The 18,241-nt window shown below is 37.3% G+C and overlaps 1 protein-coding gene across 1 annotated transcript; it reads left to right on the top strand.

Annotated features, from left to right (window-relative positions):
* The first annotated feature begins 1,075 nt into the window (after positions 1-1,075).
* On the top strand, positions 1,076-6,438 carry LOC104595824 (wall-associated receptor kinase-like 14). Its single transcript, XM_010256732.3, has 3 exons — positions 1,076-2,276; positions 3,673-3,744; positions 4,878-6,438. The coding sequence occupies exons 1-3, from the start codon at positions 1,568-1,570 to the stop codon at positions 6,152-6,154; spliced, it is 2,058 nt and encodes a 685-aa protein (XP_010255034.1). The 5' UTR covers positions 1,076-1,567; the 3' UTR covers positions 6,155-6,438.
* The last annotated feature ends 11,803 nt before the right edge of the window (positions 6,439-18,241 follow it).

Here is an 18,241-nt window from a genome sequence, read left to right as displayed (position 1 = left end):
AGGCTATTCACTGTACCTCTACAGCCCACAGGGAATAGTGGCTGTGAGCTGTTCCGACTTCCGACTTGACGTACAGGTACCGCACCTGTGGCGGTCGGTACATATCTCATATCTGCAGTTTGTAGACTCTGGACTCCAAAGGTGAAAGGGCTGACACACAGTCAACCCAGTCTACCGAAGGGATATTTCCGTAAAAATACTCGTTATTTATCTGAAAACGCGTTTGATTTGGCCAACGCTGGTTCGCTCATTTGCTGCACATTAGTACGACTACGAGTGAGAAATCTACAACCCCGTCTCAAAGAGTTATTATTATTTTGTAGAGAGTCCAAATTAATTTATTTTTGAAAAGACATTTCTATCCCTGTAGGCTGTGGCTGTGACTGCGACTGTGACTGTGAGAGGAAGAACAGATTTCTCATGAATGAAATTAATTTATTTTTTCGAAGTTAATGTGAAATGACGTCATCTACAACGCTACCTCATTCATATCCCCGGTTCCCGATCCCGCGAAGGCCGATGAATTACGATCGTCGATCGATCATTCATTGTTCTGAACTGTTAGTGGAATTCATTTAATTGCATCTCATCCAAATACCCCTCAACTTTCCCATATTGTTAAAAAATCCCTCAATACAACTGGAGAAGTGCCAAAAGCCCCTCACTCACTAACACATCTCAATTATCAAATGGGGTTGATATTTTATTTAAAAGACATCTGACATCTCATAGTGGGGGTGGGGGACAGAGAGAGTTTACACACTCAGGGAATTTTAGAATATATTACCTTACAAACAAAAAAGTATTTTTAGAATAAGCAATTCTATCCATCTATCTTTACCAAAAAAAAAACAATAATAAGATTTGGGGCCTAACTTCATGTGCAATGTCCAATTCTTCTTCCATCTGATCGATCATAACGGTGATGAATGCCCAATACAAAGCCAAAGGCGCGTTTATTATAATACTCTAGTAGCACATGTATCTAGTGTTCTTAAGTTTTCAGAAATTTAAGGGCATTCTCGTCATTTTGCAATAAAATTTTTAAGCCATGTAATTTACGTTTAGAGACTTTAGACTTTGGAATAGAATACGCAGGGAGAGAAGCGTAGAGCATGAGTCTTGAAAAGATTTATTTCTCTTTATGCTCTTCGGTTCTGCGTTTTCCATCCAATCCAACTCTATGTTACAGAGAAAAAGGGGAGAGACGGAAGCGTTAGGGTTTCGCTTGGTTTTCGTTTCCGTTGATTTTTGAGGTCTTTTTCTTTTCCCTTCTGTCGTATACTCGAAATCTCATAGAAATTTCAGAATCATTAAAGAAGTGCGGAGCAGAGGTAGAAGAGAATAGCAGAGAAGACCTTAAGGCTTTAAGCAGAGCAGAGCAGTTCATTTGTGAACGGAGATTTCTTCTATGTCGCGCAATTATCAGTTTTTCTGTTATTTGAAGTCCTCATCGCTGAACTTCAAATAGGGAGAAAAGGCCAATGAATTTTCAGACGCTTCTGCTTTCTATTCTACCTGTTATCAGCGTCTTGTTCATCTCAATTCGAGTCATCTCCCATTGAAGATGAATTTTCACCACAGAAATCTGCTCCTATGCTTCGTGATTTCCTTTTTCCCTTTAATTGCCTCTGAACACTTATCCCCCTGCAGCTCAACATGTGGCTTAGTCAAATTCCCCTATCCGTTAGGATTCTCCAAAGATTGCCCAATCAGTTTGAATTGCACCAACGGGGAGGCTTTCATCGGCGAGTTTAAAGTCAAAAACGTTACTTCGGACAGTATCTTGGTCCATCTACCGCCTAAATGCAAACGTCCGATCGAGAATCTGAAACAGCTCTTCCAAGCGAACTACGCTCTGACTTGGCAAAACGGGCTATTGTTAGAGAACTGTACTTTGCCGGTGAACGGATGCTCGATTCCGGCCCCGCTGATGGAAATTCATTTTGAGAAGCAAGTTTGCTCCAAAAATAGAACAAACATAAAATGCTTTGCCAAGGGAGGGAAGGATTTCATGAAATATGATGACGTGAATGAGGTTAATTGTAAATACTTATTCTCGTCCATCGCAATTGATTCGAATAGTAACTCCTCCTCTCTCTCCCTCGAGTTTCAGACGGTTCAGGTCGGTTGGTGGTTAGAAGGTAAGTGCGATTGTTCTAAGAATGCGAACCTGACGACATTCAAAATACCCAACAATGGGACTGGATGCCGTTGTCAATGCAACAAGGGATTCGAGGGAGATGGGTTCAAAGCCGGTGTCGGTTGCCGTAAAGGTAATTTCTGGTCGCCAGAATTTTACGTATTTACTTGATAGTTGCTTTAATTTTAAGGACAACAATGGAAACACTGCAATAGCATTTCCTCCATTCCACAGACTTTTCAAGAGTGAGCTTTTTTACAGGAAAGAAAAACGTTTATAAGAGGAAAGCTGTCTTAGTGGGGATATTTGGTCATTTTATAAAACTTTTTGGGGAGCTCGAGTCTGTGAGTGTGAGACATGTTCTTAGACTGCGGAACCATGGATTAAAATCTAAGCATAGTACACAGTTCTGAGAAATTCTTCTTCTTCCTCTGGTTTTTGCAGTCCGGTCTTTGGTTTACCCTCTACATATGTTGTTTGTTTTATTTGGATAAATCCGGAGCATTCCTCAAACTTCCAAAGAACGGAATTGTGGTCTTGTCCGTCAATACATGGACCACCGTTTGCTCTAGAGTCAAATTCCACGTAATGGAACGATCCTGACCGTCTATTTTATTCCATGATTGGACGATAACTGGGCACTTGTCACTCATTAGCACATGGTCAAGCAAAGTGGATGATCCGTATTCTTTCACCCAAAACCAAAAAGAGACAGTCATTCAAACCCGAACTCAGAAATTCAAACCCGTATTGCCAGTTCATCAATTTCGTCGTCATAGTTGGGACTTGGGATAGCCATAGGGGGATTTTAGACGGTTTGGAACGGAATCCGTCGAAAAAATGGAAAAAACAAAAAAAAAAGAAAAAAACAAATTGGGAAACCCTAAAAAAGTATTTAATGAATTGACCAAATTATATGGACCGTGAATACAGCCCCTGCTGCTGCTAGGTATCCAACTTCTAAAAAAATAAATTAAACACAGAAAACCCAAAATGTCAATTGTCAAACATGCAAAGTTGCAAACTACTCTCGCGTTCTGGAGTATAGTCCGCCAACGGGTAGCCCTTATGGACAGATCTATATTTGTAAATTAAATATAGATTGACAGTAAAATATCTATAAAACTTGTAATTTCTATTATAAAGTTCAGCGTTCTTGCTCTTCCTTTTAGAAGGAATGAATGCTTTGGAGGGGAATGCTAGCGACTTAATAGACAATTCAAGAGTTTAGGTGGTTCCATCATGCCCCGCCTTCTTAAGTTCATTTGGCTGGTCTGGTTAGGAACCACCTATATTACACGTATTCCTGCATAATATGTGGTATGGTCCTGGTTTGGGTACACTTATGCTCAACCAGGGCACGTTCCCTGAATCCAATGTAATTGCTGGAACAACAGTTCAGTTGCAGACTTGCATCCTACAGGGACATCTTAACTTCTGAGGGGACTAAATCAAGATTCAAACTTTTTCTGTCCTTCCCTCTTGTAGCTCCTGTACTAACTTTTGCTATTGTCCTTTCTACTGAGCAGTCAAATGCAATCCTTCAAAGTACATGTCAGGGCGATGCGGAGGAACCACCAGAGTTGTTGTCTTAATTGGAGGTAACCGGAACCGGCATTCTTCTTTTCTTCTTATTACTAATTGGAAGCATAACAAAGATCAAATCGCAAAGAATTCATAATTGTTTGGAATGAATTCATTTATTGAAATCCTAACTAATTTTAGTGACCGAAATTGGGACTGTTTCTATGACTCAACTCAGCCATTATTGTGTACTTCATAGTTTCAGTAGTTAAAAGTTAAAACTCATAGCTATGACCTCTCTTGGACTAGCAAAACATACTAGCATTTCTACCATCTGGATTGGTGAATTTTTAATGCATCATTTTGGTCTTGAATTGCAACTAGCTAATAACAATTATATTGCTCATCCGGCTATCTTTTGTGTTATTGTTTCATCCTTCTGTCCAGATACCCCCTCTGGGTTATGTATTCTGGCACTGAATTACTTAGATAAGATTTTATTTTCAAATCCAGCAAGAAGGATATTCCACACTTATTGGCTTCAATATCTTGTGCAGCATTTGGCATTGTGTCTAAAAGCACATAGTTGGCTTCTGATCTCTATTAAATTGGAAATGACTCTTCTGTCATTTTATCATGCCATACTGTTTTTACGGAAAGAAATATCCAAAACCAGATAAAGCATATGCATTTTAATATATTTTGGCTTATCAACATCCAGGAACCCAGAAGCTATATATGTGCTTTTTAATCACAACTAAATTTCCAACCACACATAAATCTTAGAAGGAAAAAAGTTCACTAAATATCTTCTTTGTCATTCTTCTGCATAGAATATATAGAAGCTGTAGTTGGTTTGAGCCAATCTCAACTACATTCTGTATCTGGGCAATGGCCTTACTGGTTCTATACGTTGATCTCAACTGCCATGCATATATAGATTAGACTTTATATGTTTGAAAAAAGTAATTATGAACATCTTCAGAGTCCAACCAATGCATTTACTATGAACAGTGCGGAGCTGAATTTTAATTTTCCAATTTTAAAGGGCCATTATGGCATTGTCTAATATTGGTCCTAGCTATCTGTAGTCTTGTGAGGGGTGAACTGGATACAGAACTAACATTTGGCTTTTCTCTTGGAACAAATTGGCTGATCTCAGTTTGTGCTACCTAATTTAATTTCTAAAATTGAATTACTCATTTCTCAGGCATTATTGCTGGAGCTTCTCTAATGGCCGGGTTGTCTCTTCTCTGCTACTTCATCCGAAGGCGATTTACTTCGTTGAAAACCTGGAAGAGCAAACGCCTACTATCTGAAGCTGCAGGTGGTCTGACTGTCCCTTTTTATCCTTACAAGGAAATTGAGAGAGCCACAAATTGCTTCTCAGAGAAACAGAGGCTGGGAACTGGAGCCTATGGAACAGTTTATGCAGGAAAGCTTCACAATGATGAGTGGGTAGCTATAAAAAAGATCAGACACCGAGATACTGAAGGAATGGAACAAGTCATGAATGAGATCAAGCTCCTTTCATCTGTAAGCCACCCAAATCTAGTCCGCCTCTTAGGTTGTTGCATAGAGAGAGGTGAACAGATCCTTGTATATGAGTTCATGCCCAATGGAACTTTATCTCAGCATTTACAAAGGGAAAGAGGTAATGGTCTCCCTTGGACAATTCGCCTCACCATTGCAACTGAAACTGCTCATGCCATTGCCTATCTCCACTCCACCATGAACCCACCCATTTACCATAGAGACATCAAATCGAGCAATATTCTCTTAGATTACAATTATAACTCAAAAGTTGCAGATTTTGGTCTTTCTAGACTTGGAATGACAGAGTCATCCCACATCTCAACTGCCCCACAAGGGACTCCAGGATATGTTGATCCTCAATATCATCAGAACTTTCATCTCTCTGACAAAAGTGATGTTTACAGCTTTGGGGTGGTTCTTGTGGAGATCATCACAGCAATGAAGGTGGTGGACTTCTCTAGGCCCCACAGTGATATCAATTTGGCTGCCCTTGCCATAGACAGAATTGGGAAGGGATGTGTAGATGAGATCATAGACCCATTTCTTGAACCACATAGGGATGCTTGGACCCTTTCATCCGTTCATAAGGTAGCAGAGCTGGCATTCAGATGCCTTGCATTTCATAGGGACATGAGGCCCTCTATGATGGAAGTGGCAACTGAGCTAGAAAATATAAGGCTAAGCGGGTGGGCCCCTATGGAGGAGAATGTCTGCATGGAGTCTTCAGTAGCATCCTCATGCTCATCACCATCTAATTTGAGTGAGAAGTCACATGGGGTGGCTGCTAAGAAAGTAGGGCTAGGGAATCAGAGACTGTTTGTGCCACAGAGAGATGAATGCATAATTTCAACAGAAATGAAAGATAATTCACCCGTTTCTGTGCAGGATCCCTGGTTCAGTGAACAGAGCTCCCCTTCAACAAACAGTTTGTTGGGTAATGTAATACACTGAACTGGAAGTTGTTGTTTCGGGTTTACAGTGGGTGGTTTCATCTGAATTTGTGAATACAAGAGGTATTTTTGTAATTTGGTATTTTTCTCATTGCTCAAATATCTTTTATGGGTCTGCTTTTCCTTTCCAATTAGGAAGTTATGACCTCCCTCTTAATTATTTTTATTACATTAAAAGAGATGGACAATATTTGAATTTTGAAAGATGTAGAGACCAATCTTAGGCACATTAAATGTATAAGTGTGACAATGTAATGAGAATTGCCCAACTCTCTCTCTCAAGCATATTTATTTATACATACACTTACCAAATAGCCTAATTAGAGCCAGAGGATTTCACTAAAGAACACCTGGAATAGAATTAATAAAGCTGTAAGGAATTCCTTTTATCCAAAGTATTTCCAAAAAAAGCACATAAGACAGCGTTTATGATGCTGAGATCAAAACAGAAACTACTCAGAAGTGAATCTTTTGAGACTTATCATCTGGTGTGAAAATTTATTGTTACTCAAGTATCCACTGCACAATACTACCTTTTGTGATAAAATACTCCTAAAGAATATGGATCAAACAAAAAATAAAATTTACATACTGTGGAGATGGACATTAAGCTTTATCCTTTCAATATTTTCTAGTCTTAATGGTTGCTATAGATAAAATGTTAAGAATTCCAGGATCAGGACAGCATTTGTTATTCGTTTATTTTTAGTTGGTTGGCATTTCACATTCCCTCGTATTGAGGTGCTCATCATTTCAAAACAACATTTCTTCTTTCCATGGCTTCATAGAAATTCCAATTCACTAGTATTTTGACATGTTGATATTCTTAAGAGGTAAAAAGAAATCTGTTGTATGCAATGTGTTCTAATCCACCACAACTTGTATAGTGGGTATGGAATGTTTTAATCATACTGCAGGCAGGTTGGTTGAGCCGTTGTTTGAATAAAATTTAACTTGTGTAATGCAGCAAATGCACCAGTTTATGCATACGTGACATTTGTATTCTTTTCTTAATTTTCTTTTGTTTTTCATGTAGAGCACATGAGACATTTCACAAACACCTATTTCTAATTTTTCCTCCGTTCACAGACTGCATATAGGGTAGGCTTGAAATCATCATTTTCCACTCCATTTTCCTGGTTTCATCCTTGTTCACACAAGATTTAGTGAAATAAATTTGCTTCCATTATTTGGCAAAGTTTTTCAGAATTGATACCAAGTGACATCAGAGTTACTACCGATGCTGTTTTCTTATTATGTGGTTTTTGCAGGTTTGTTTGATAAGTTTTATTAACACAACTAGGGCAATTAACAGGGCAAACCTAGTTTGTCTGCCATGAGTTGAGCTAGAGCTTAAAATTAATATTTTGTTTTTTTCATGGCTAAAATATTTAGTAATTAAAAATCTATTTATGTAGGAAATGTTAATAGCACAGAACAGAATCTTGTGAATGTACCCGTCAGAACAGAATCTTACATTAGAAATTAAAAAGGGAAGTATTCGCACAGATCATATGTTTTCTTGTTATTAATTCTTTTTTTTTATGTGGTTGTTGTGGGTTTCTTGCCTTTGGATTACGAGCTTTTCAAACTTTCAAACTTTGACCTAAAACGAGTATAATCTTAAAGCCGGAATAGACCCTGAGGCTAGGTTAGTGGTTGTTTTAACATTTATTTCTGTTGAATATACCCACCTGGTAAACTTTTTGATTTTATCTAGCGCCAATTGGCGAGTCTGAAAACCCAAAATCTCAAACATATTGACATATCTCTACAAACAGACACATCATTGTTCATTCAAGCGAACAAGCAAACAGTGTCTCGGCCCTCCCCTAACTGGGGCAAGGGGTCAAGCAGAATTGGTCTCGCTGCTAGTCAGTTAGTCACCTGCAAGAAACTCCAGAGCTTTTCATATTCGATGGGACAATATGACTTTGGGACATTGTCTTGCTGCCATAGTCTTCATTCAAGCTTGAAATCTCTGCTGGCTGCTGCATTGCCCAAGGAAATAAAATGAGTTAAAAAAAAACCCAAAAAAGGAAGAAACCAAGGTTTTTAAAATGGGATCGGACAGGAAACCGTTCTTGGTTCGGTTACTGGGTCGAATGGTCCGACTGTTTGATCTGAATGGATGGTCCATTCTGATAAAAAATTAAAAATTAAAAAAAAAAGGTTAGAAATTATTATCTGAGTCGATGGTTCAACCGTTCAAATCAACGCTTTACTGATCAAATAAACAGTTTTTAGATTTTAGAGTGAAACAGTTTCCGATTTTTCCAGTCTGACCGTCTGATTCAATCCGATTTTAAAAACATTGGAAGAAACTACCAAGGAAACCACAACCTTCATAAATGATAGCTATTAGCTTAGTAAGGACTACAATAATAATGTTATGATCATTATTCACATAAACAGCTAGTTATGGACTTATCATATCAGACTATTTTAAAGTTGTACTGTAATAGTATTTGCGTATGATCTTATTATGTTATTAAAATAACGCACATAAATAAATTATTATAAAATAAAAAAGCAACGAATTGGCAGTCCACCATTGTGGGCTGTCATGAAAGTTGCTTCTTAACTTCCATAGACTTTTCTCCCCTAGTTTGAAGTTTGAATATCCATCCTATTCATGACTTCCCAGAATCTTAGTGCTGCCAGAATTTGTTTGTGTGGCGTGTTTATTGCTTCTGTAGTTTCTTGTTGGGTTGATGATCATAATTCTATACCCATTTATGAAAATGAGTATGGTGGCAATTAACAGTTAATACTTTTAATTGGATAAAATCAAGTTTTTTTTTTCATTTTCCACTTTTACACTTTATGTTTTTTATTTTTTCAATTTTATTTAATTAACAGTTAATACTTGTAATTAGATAAAGCAAATAAAATAATAATAAAATCAATGTGGAACCTACTCCTCTTTTCCCTTAGGCCTTGTCTGATCTTCTCGTGAAACACCTACAGTAAACCTCTTCATTGATTAGATCCAACAGGTGTCAAGTATTAAATGATTTGCCCAAACCACGAATTCAAATTGAATGGAGGAATGAATTTTTTTGACCCCTCTGCTTTCATCATCGAACAATCAATTAGATTATTAAGTGAAACTTTTTTTGGTTTTCTCCATATTTTTCCCATTGCCCCTCTATTTCAATTATCTCTATTAACGTAATAAGTTGTATTTGATCGGAAAATGCTTTCAAGTTCATTATATTGATTCGTTTTAGGGTGTTTTTCCTTGATGATCTTTGGGCCAGTCCGATAATCCAACACCCTACCAACGTAATACCGTAGGGGTTTGGTACTTGGTAAGGCTATAGGGTTTTAGAATGCATTTTGTTGGTAGAAGATCCAGACTCTTCTATATAAATCAGACAGATGTTCGATTCAAATCCAAATATAAACAAATCAGGATCAACCTATATCCAAACGCTAGCGGTTAGATATACAAATAACGACCCCACCATTAAAAAGGCCAAATGTCGTCATTCACACATGATGCGAAGACATAAATTCTAAAACCCCAGTTATCTCCTTTAAACCCCTCTTTCCATAGTGTATATCTTATCCATTCCCCCTACTTCACGGAAATGGCATCTCTCTTATCCTACACACCTTTCTCCTTAGAATGACGAAAACAATCTAAATTACAAAAAAAACAAAGAAATACACAAAAAGTTTACAAAAAAAAAAATATAGAAAATCATAAACATTTCTATACCATACTAAAAGAATGAGAATGTTGCAATTGGTTTGCTCAAAACACCCTGATTTTACTTTTCAAATTTACCCTCAACTTTCTATTTTTTTTCCCATTGTATATACTGTCGTTGCAAAATAATTATGAAAAACATAAAATGAAGAAAATAATATAAATTATAAAAAAACAAAGAAATACAAAGAAAAATTACAAAAGAAAACATAGAAAATCATAGAAATTTCTATACCATACTAAAAAAATTAGAATATTGCAATTTGGTCAAAACCCCTGATTTTACTTTCCAACTTTACCCTCAACTTTCCTTTTTTTCCATTGTATATATGTCATTGCAAAATAATTCTGAAAAAACACAAAAAATAAAAAAAAAATAATATAAATTACAAAAAACAAAGAAATACATAAAAAAATTTACAAAAAAACATAGAAAATCATAAAAATTGAAGAAAAATAACATAAATTGCAAATTTATACCATACTAAAAAATGAGAATATTGCAATTGGTTTGGTCAAAAGACCTCGATTTTACTTTCCAACTTTACCTTCAACTTTCTATTTTTTTGCCATTGTATATATTGTCATTGCAAAATAATTGTGAAAAAAAAACATAAAATGAAGAAAATAACATAAATTACAAAAAAAAAACAAAGAAACATAGAGAAAATTACAAAAAAAAATAATAAAAATTGAAGAAAAAACATAACTTACAGAAAATTGTAGAATAAAATAAAAATTTATATCTACTATCATATATAAAAAATGAGAATGATTCTGTTAGTGTGGTCAAAAGACCCTGATTTTTTATACTAATTCTACCCCTTAGTTATTTGGTTATTCAGACATATCCCAGTTTTATATGAGGGTGCATGATAGTTATTGGCAAAAAAAAAAAGCCATTGTCTTTCTCTAAAAAGCCATTGGGTGGGCTAGGTACATAGGTTTGGGTTGAGCTTCAACCCAACCCACCTAACTCATCCATCAACTCGCTAATGACCCATTTTGGGTTCAACCCAAACCCACTATAACCCAATCCAACCTACCCAACCCATTAATTTTTCACATAATACATAAATTCTAGAAAAAACAACTATAAAAAATACATAAAATATAAATAAAGATAGAAAATGTAGAAAATAACATAAACAAAAGAAAAAATAAAAATTCCAAAAAGATTATGAAAAAACACAGAAAATGGAGAAAATAATATAAATTACAAAAAAACAAAGAAATACATAGAAAATTTACAAAAAAATGTACAAATCATAAAAATTGATCAAGAATAATAGAAATTACAAATAACAACGAAAAACCATAAATCGCAGAAAAATGAAAATATAGAAATTCCATTCCATGTGCCCAAAACATGTTTGTCAATTAGGCCCAGGTCTTACAAGGGCATTTGGCCATTGGGACTGTATGTTATGTGTGTGGTTGTTAAGTAGGGCCTGCAAGTCATGTCCTCAATCATATGCAATACTATGACACATTATGAATTGCTCGATTGTTTTATTCTTGGACATATGTATGGAGGTGCTCAGCATGGCTAGAAGGTGTTTTGCATACATGTTACTTTAATGGTTGGTTGATAAATTTTGCTTCCGACTAATTTTTTTTATTTCTTAGTTAAAAAGTTAGAAGAAAATGTTTTTAGGCTTTAGTGTAAGTTTTTAATAGTCATCTTAGATAATGACTTTTCCTATTCAATGGTTACTTGAGTAAATTAGCATAATAGCTTTGTTTACTTCTAACCATTAATAGTAACTATTTTCATAGGTTTTAGGTTATCACAAAATAGGAGATCGGTGAAGAGTGGCATCTCCTATTCTCTATAAATTTTGTGTTTCATTGGGATCAACTATATCTGTATATAATGTTGTTGAATGTAATTTTATCATTGATTTGGTGGATTAATGTTTCAATTCAACATTTATATGCATATTATAAAATTCAAATCTTGACATTTTGTGAGGATAATCTTTTTTATGTATTATATAATTGTCTTAGAACTTGAGTGGTATGTGACCTTTCATCTATACATGAGATATAAAAGCATAATCAAAAATCATCATCAATATCAAATACCCTGTGCATCGCATGGTTTATTCCACTAGTCTATTAAAAAAGAGACAATAAACAACCACATGAGTGTAGGCATCAGTTTTGCTAGTACTTCAAGTGTTGGTCCAAAGACGAGAGTTCCGCGAGTGACACCGACATGTCTATAAGCAGTCTGACGTTCGATACTAGGATGGATCCTTGTTTCTGGGACCAAGTTACCGTGACCCAAACGGGTGCTTGTTGTTGTTGCCTGATAGTTGTGTCCAGGATGGGTGTCGATTTCTGCCACCATGGGGCCATGTCTGGAACAGGTTGATGACTTCTTCTATTAGATAGCCATGTTCAGGATGGGCACTAGCTTTTGCCCATGGGGTTGTGATCGGGATGAACGATTGGACAGACGCACTAGTTCGGCATAGCCTAAGCCAGAGGCGATTGGTGAGCCGGCTTCAGGCTTCTACGTTGTTTTGCCTTTCAAGGTCGATGCCACATGAAGGCCGTCAGCGTTGATGGTTGAGGCAGTGCTATTGCAACCGTTGGATGAAGTGGATCTAAACTGTCCATTTTCCTTTAAAAAGGAGAGGAGACGGGGGAGGATCCCACCTTTTGTTTGTTCTGTGTTTGCTTAGGAACTTATTAGACCACCTCGGCTTTCAATCGGTTCCATTCCAATCTTTCTGATACACCTTTTCTTGGTAAGGCCTTGTCTTCCATCATGTCAATTTTTAACTCTAGTTGTGAGGCTTATTCCCTTCTCGATTGGAGTGAACCTAGTAGCACCCCCACTCCCAGCAGCAATGGGAGCGAAAGTAGTAGTATTAGCTCTGAGGGCACTTCTCAATCTTCTGACATGGAGGTTCTGCAAAAGAAAGTCGTGACTCATGGGGCTAAGTGTGGCTAGCAGAGAACGAACTCCGTGAATGAGAGTACCGGCTCCACCAAGCCGAGGGGTGATGTCCCCATGCGTCTCGTTGTAGGGACTTCGAGGGGTGATGCCCCAGGGAACGCACCAATGCATCTTGTAATGGTGGATGTCAAGGAGGTCGAGGAGCCGACTGGGGAGGAGGAGCTCAAGGCCGAGAGCTGAGGTGTGAGACTGGAGCGCCCTCCTTGTTTAGACTTAAAGTGATGTAGGTGTATTTGGTTGGCACACCAGACTCCGACACGTGGCATTGTCCAAGGGTACTCTTATCAATCCACACTCCTCCAAGGGCAACAGGGTAATTCCCATTGGAGCATTTAATGCAAGCGCACGATCTCAGTGCATTTACTCCCAACACACTAATGAAGGAGTCGTGGTCGGTCCATGCTTCTTTGACTCCCTCTATGTGACCGCATTCCACGGGATGGTTACTCATCATTCATTACTCCTATCCCGAGCGACTCTGACTATAAAAGGGACATTACAGGTAAAGGTACACTCACGCATACTCAAGCTAGCACTTATTCTCCTATAGTGACCTTGGTTCTACTCTGAGCCCTCGGCTAATTTGACCATTGAACTCTTCACCCTTGGAAACACTCCCAAGGCCTCTGACGTCTTTACACTCTAGCAAGTAGAATCTGCAGCCGATCTCAAAAATTACTACACTGCCCTCGATTCCAAATTCGACATCAAGAAGTTAATTACTGTATCTTTCAAATAATAATATCAAATCTAGCAAAATTTAGATGGAAATTAATTCATAATACAACAACCACGTGCTTTGATTAGGAAGGAAAATAAAATGAACAAACGAACTCATCTAAACCCGAGAATCTGGACGCGGTTTTGATTCAACAACGGGAAGGAATGGATCACTGGAATGGAATCAATCCATTTGGCATTTGGTTTTCTATCAAATTCCTTAAGAAGCTCATTCCCTCAACTTTTATGTTTTCCTAGCAAATCAAATAGCTTAGAGTAAGTTTCCAGCTTTTCTACCGTGAATGTTTCCAAAAACTATAAAATAAGACAACGGCCTAATGCAATCCCACACACCTATCCACAGCCAAAGTCAAATTGTGTTGCGTCTCGTTACGAGGCTGATGCCATATTGAAAGTCTTTGTTTTTAATCCTTTTAATCTTTGTAATCTTCCCTGCTCTTTAGAATTTATTTGTTTTTCAAAAAGAAATGAGGGGTTGAAACGCAGCTCGTTCCATTAATCTTAGAGCCTCAGGACTCACCAGACACCGATGGATGCCTTCTACGCATTAACGATGACTAAATAAAAATTCAACATGATATACTGATCAATTGTTATTATCATTAATGCATAGGGCTGCAAATCGGGATTTTGGGCTGGAAGCCTGGAACTATTCATGCAGGGTCCATGATCATTTACCATGGGAAATTAACGTGGCAAGTTAAGAGGATCCGTCCGTTTCAGAAGAAGACTTGTGATACTTACCTATCAACATCCATTAATCTTTTTTTTTTTATCAAAATAAAATAGGGGGTAATTAGTAAAGGCCCGTTTGGCACATCTTTTTATGTCATTTTTTGGCTGTTTATAAGCCGGGAAGACCGAGAATCGGTCTATTTCCATTTGGCACACGGAAGATTTAGTCGTCAAAAGATGGGACGCCAAAAAGATGCACGAAGCCCATTTTGGGCTGATTTCGGGAAGCTCCAAATGAAGCTTCCCGCGTCTTTCGCGTTTTAATCTCGTATGGAAAGACCTGAAATGACACACAGAAAGACATGCGTATGCCAAACGGTCTTCGGACTGCGCAGATCTTATGTCAAAAGCTCAATGCATCTTTTGACTGTCAGAATTACAAGAAGATCTTCTTAAAAAGACTTGCCAAACAGACCCTAATTTATTCACTTTCATAGAAAAATGACATTTTTAAAAATGCTCTCAATAGCATAAGTTATTGATTGGCCCCTAATAGATAAAGTTTTTCTGTGATTCTCAACCCTAAGCATCCCTAGTAGAGGTTCGTGGTGCCCGCATTATAGTGGGTCGTGCCAACATGGCCCGTGCAGATTAGGGGTGGGGCCTAGAACGAACCTGGACCCATAGCCAGCATGCCTTGAGCCAGGCCGGGCTGGGCTGACCCTTATTTTGTTTTCATTACAATAAGATAAAAAATTCAACAAATTATAAAAAAAAATAAAAATAAAAAATTGAAAAAAAGGGAGAATGACGGTTCAGCCCAAGGTTAGAACTTTTAAGTCCAAAGTCCATTTGGGATAGGCACCAGCTCAGAATTGATAAATTCAATGAGACTGGTCACAGTCTGAGGCGTGGTGCCTTAACGTTTCATACCTTGAAATCAATGCCACATGTCAAATCTTGATAGATGAGTAACTTGGGTCGTATCAACTTATATCCTCATCATCTCCAGGCTGACTGAACTGAATGAGTTATTGCTTTTTCAGTGGCTAAAATAACTATTAGATAATCAAATATTGAGAAGCTTTTTCAGCCCATTTAGAAGCTCACAGCCTCCCTAATTACTTATCCACCGAAAGAATACAAAGGAATGAAAAATTGGGGTAGGTGTCAGCTTGGAATTGATGCTAATTTATTAGCGGTCATTGATGTATAAAATGGGAATTTTTAACATTTTAATTGTTTATAATTCTTTAGTAGAATTCAGAAATCTGTATTGAACATGTCCGTAAAAAATTCAAAACATCGACTTCAGCTATTACTTATCAAACGGTTCTTTATTTTACTACAGTCCCATTTAAGAAAGCCAAGACCTATCCAAGGCTACAATTCAGGCTATAGTCATTAATTTGAATTCTGAACTATGTTATTAGTTTATATCTCCACAAAAGTGTACATAGAACCAGGTAGGGGTGCCCACGGTTCGGTGGGCCTATTTTTGAAATCGAATCAGTAAATGAAATTGAACTGAAGTCGATCAGTCAACTGTTGGTTCGGTTCATCGGTTATTTAGTTTTTTATATTTAGGTGGGTCGGGTTGAGTCGGTTTAAGTCATTTTGTTCAACCAACCTGACTTAATCGGGTTACTAAATCACCAAAATGAAACCAAACGACCATGAAGCAAAACCGACCCAAACATGAAGGGTTGGTTTATCAGTTTAATCGATCGGATTATCAATGCACTTGGTTAACTGTAGAAGAGCGCAAAGGAGGAGGACAAGGGTGAAGATAAACAAGCAATAAAACAGGCACAAGTAGGTGACTGTGACGAAAATGCACAAACAAGGTTAGGCACCATGGGACACGTGTCAGAATGAAGGAGCAGTGATATAACTTGGTCCAGCACCACCAACGATGGATGGAGTCTCACCGATGAACGTGATGGCTCTAATAAGTTAATATTTGGGGACATGTCCTCTAATATCTTGAACCCAAAAGGATGGTAAGATTAGAATAATTGAATCACACCATCTTGTGGTATGAGTGCGAGTGCAACCCTTCCCTTGTCTCCTCTCTCCATCTCTTTCTCCCTCGTCTAAATATCTATCTATTTGTTTGCAAGACTGCAAAGAAGATATTGAGATAACATATTTATTAATGGTGGATGAAATAAGCCTTGAGAGTTGCATATTGCAGAGAAATTTGTAGCTTGAGGAAGACCGAGCAGTAAAGACTAAAGAGTGAAGAGTGGAGTAAGTAGAAAAGTAGAATTATAGAAAGATAAAGATGAAGATTAGAAGAGCCAAATAGAATCAAGATTCAAAACTCCTATTTGGTGTAAAGCATGCCTTAACAAGTAAAACCTCTCTTTGACTCTTTCTAAAAATGCATGACTCCAACATGTCCATTGTCCAAGATTCCATTGAGAGCAATTTTCTAAATTTGGCAAGTTTAAAGGTGTAGGGATCTTGCTTGCTAATCCCAAAAAGGTTTTTGAAATTGACTCAAATTAGATTTTTTCCCCACATCTCATGTTTCCTATTTAGTGTAAAGTTTCCAATTCAAAAAAGAAAAATAATCCCAAAGACCAAACAAATTCCTATTTAGCAAATTTTTTTTTTATGTTAAAGCTAACTAGAAACTAGGAGAGGGATTATCATATTAGGGAACGACTAGGAACTAATTACTTAAAGGCTTAAACTTACATGTTTGGTTCGGTTCGGTTTGATTCATTTTTTATTTTGAAACATGAAAACCAAAACCGAACCGAATTATCGCTTTATTTACTTACACAAACCAAAACCAACCAAATCGGGTTGGGTCGGGCTGATTTGGTCAGTTTGATATTAAATATGAACAGCCTTATTTATATTTACAATATATATAAGTATACAATAAAAAACTAGAAATATATATTTAATATTATATTTTGAATAATAAACAATATATTATATATTATAAATATATATTTATATATGTAATGCTTATTTATTAATTTATAATATATAAAAAATATAAAGATATATATAATATACATAAAATATATAGAAATATATGTATACCAATCTGTTCGGTTAACTGTCAATTTTCTATATTAGTTAACCAAAACCAAACCAATACCTTTGGTTTTTTAAAAATACCGAATCGAGGAATTCAGTTGATCGAATTTTCAGTTGGGTTCAAGTTTTCGGTTTTTATTGCTTGTACCACTACTAAATTCAATACCAAAATCCAGCCCATTTACTGTAATCTAAGGGTTCGTTTGGTTCATAGTCGGAATCGGAATGGACCATTCCCATAATCTGTTTGGTTCAGATCGGAATGGGAATGGGAATTAAAATCAACAGGAATGGAATTTCATTCCCAAGGGAGGGGTAGGGAATGGCCATTCCCTCGAATAGGGGAATGCCATTCCAACAAGAATGGGAATGGGATTCCGATTACGCCCAACCAAACAATTGGAGTCGGAACAGCCCATTCCGATTCCGATTCCAGACCCCTATTCCTGCAAACCAAACGGACCCTAGGCTTAATGCATCTCAGGTAGACCTGTTCATGGGACGGGTGGCCCGACGGGCCGGCCCGGCCCGGACTGACCCCCGGACGGGCTTGAACAGGCTTTTTGGCCCACGAGCTTAACCTCGGCCCAAAAAGCCCGGCCCGCATAAAATTCGAGCCGGGCTCGGGCTTTGCCAAAATAGCCCGGCCCGACTTATAGTTAAACCTAAGTTAAAACTCTACGTGATGTCCATTTGAATAAATTTTTTGATTTGAGAAGGTTGTTGATTCACTTGTAGGCCCATTGTTCATTTAAATAGGGAAAAAAAACATCTGAATTTAAATAGATAATGTCTACTTGAATAGGGAAAATTTTGAATTTCTTTTATTAGGTCGGGCTTCGGGCTCGCGCTCGGGCTCAGGCCTAACATTTTTCTGTTAATAAAGAGTCAAAGCCCGGCCCGGCCCGACCTATAGTTAAACC

This window comes from Nelumbo nucifera, chromosome 5 (genome assembly GCF_055504915.1).
Source record: "Nelumbo nucifera cultivar China Antique chromosome 5, China Antique-T2T, whole genome shotgun sequence".
Classification (NCBI taxonomy): Eukaryota; Viridiplantae; Streptophyta; class Magnoliopsida; order Proteales; family Nelumbonaceae; genus Nelumbo; species Nelumbo nucifera.
This window is presented reverse-complemented; position numbering and strand designations above follow the sequence as displayed.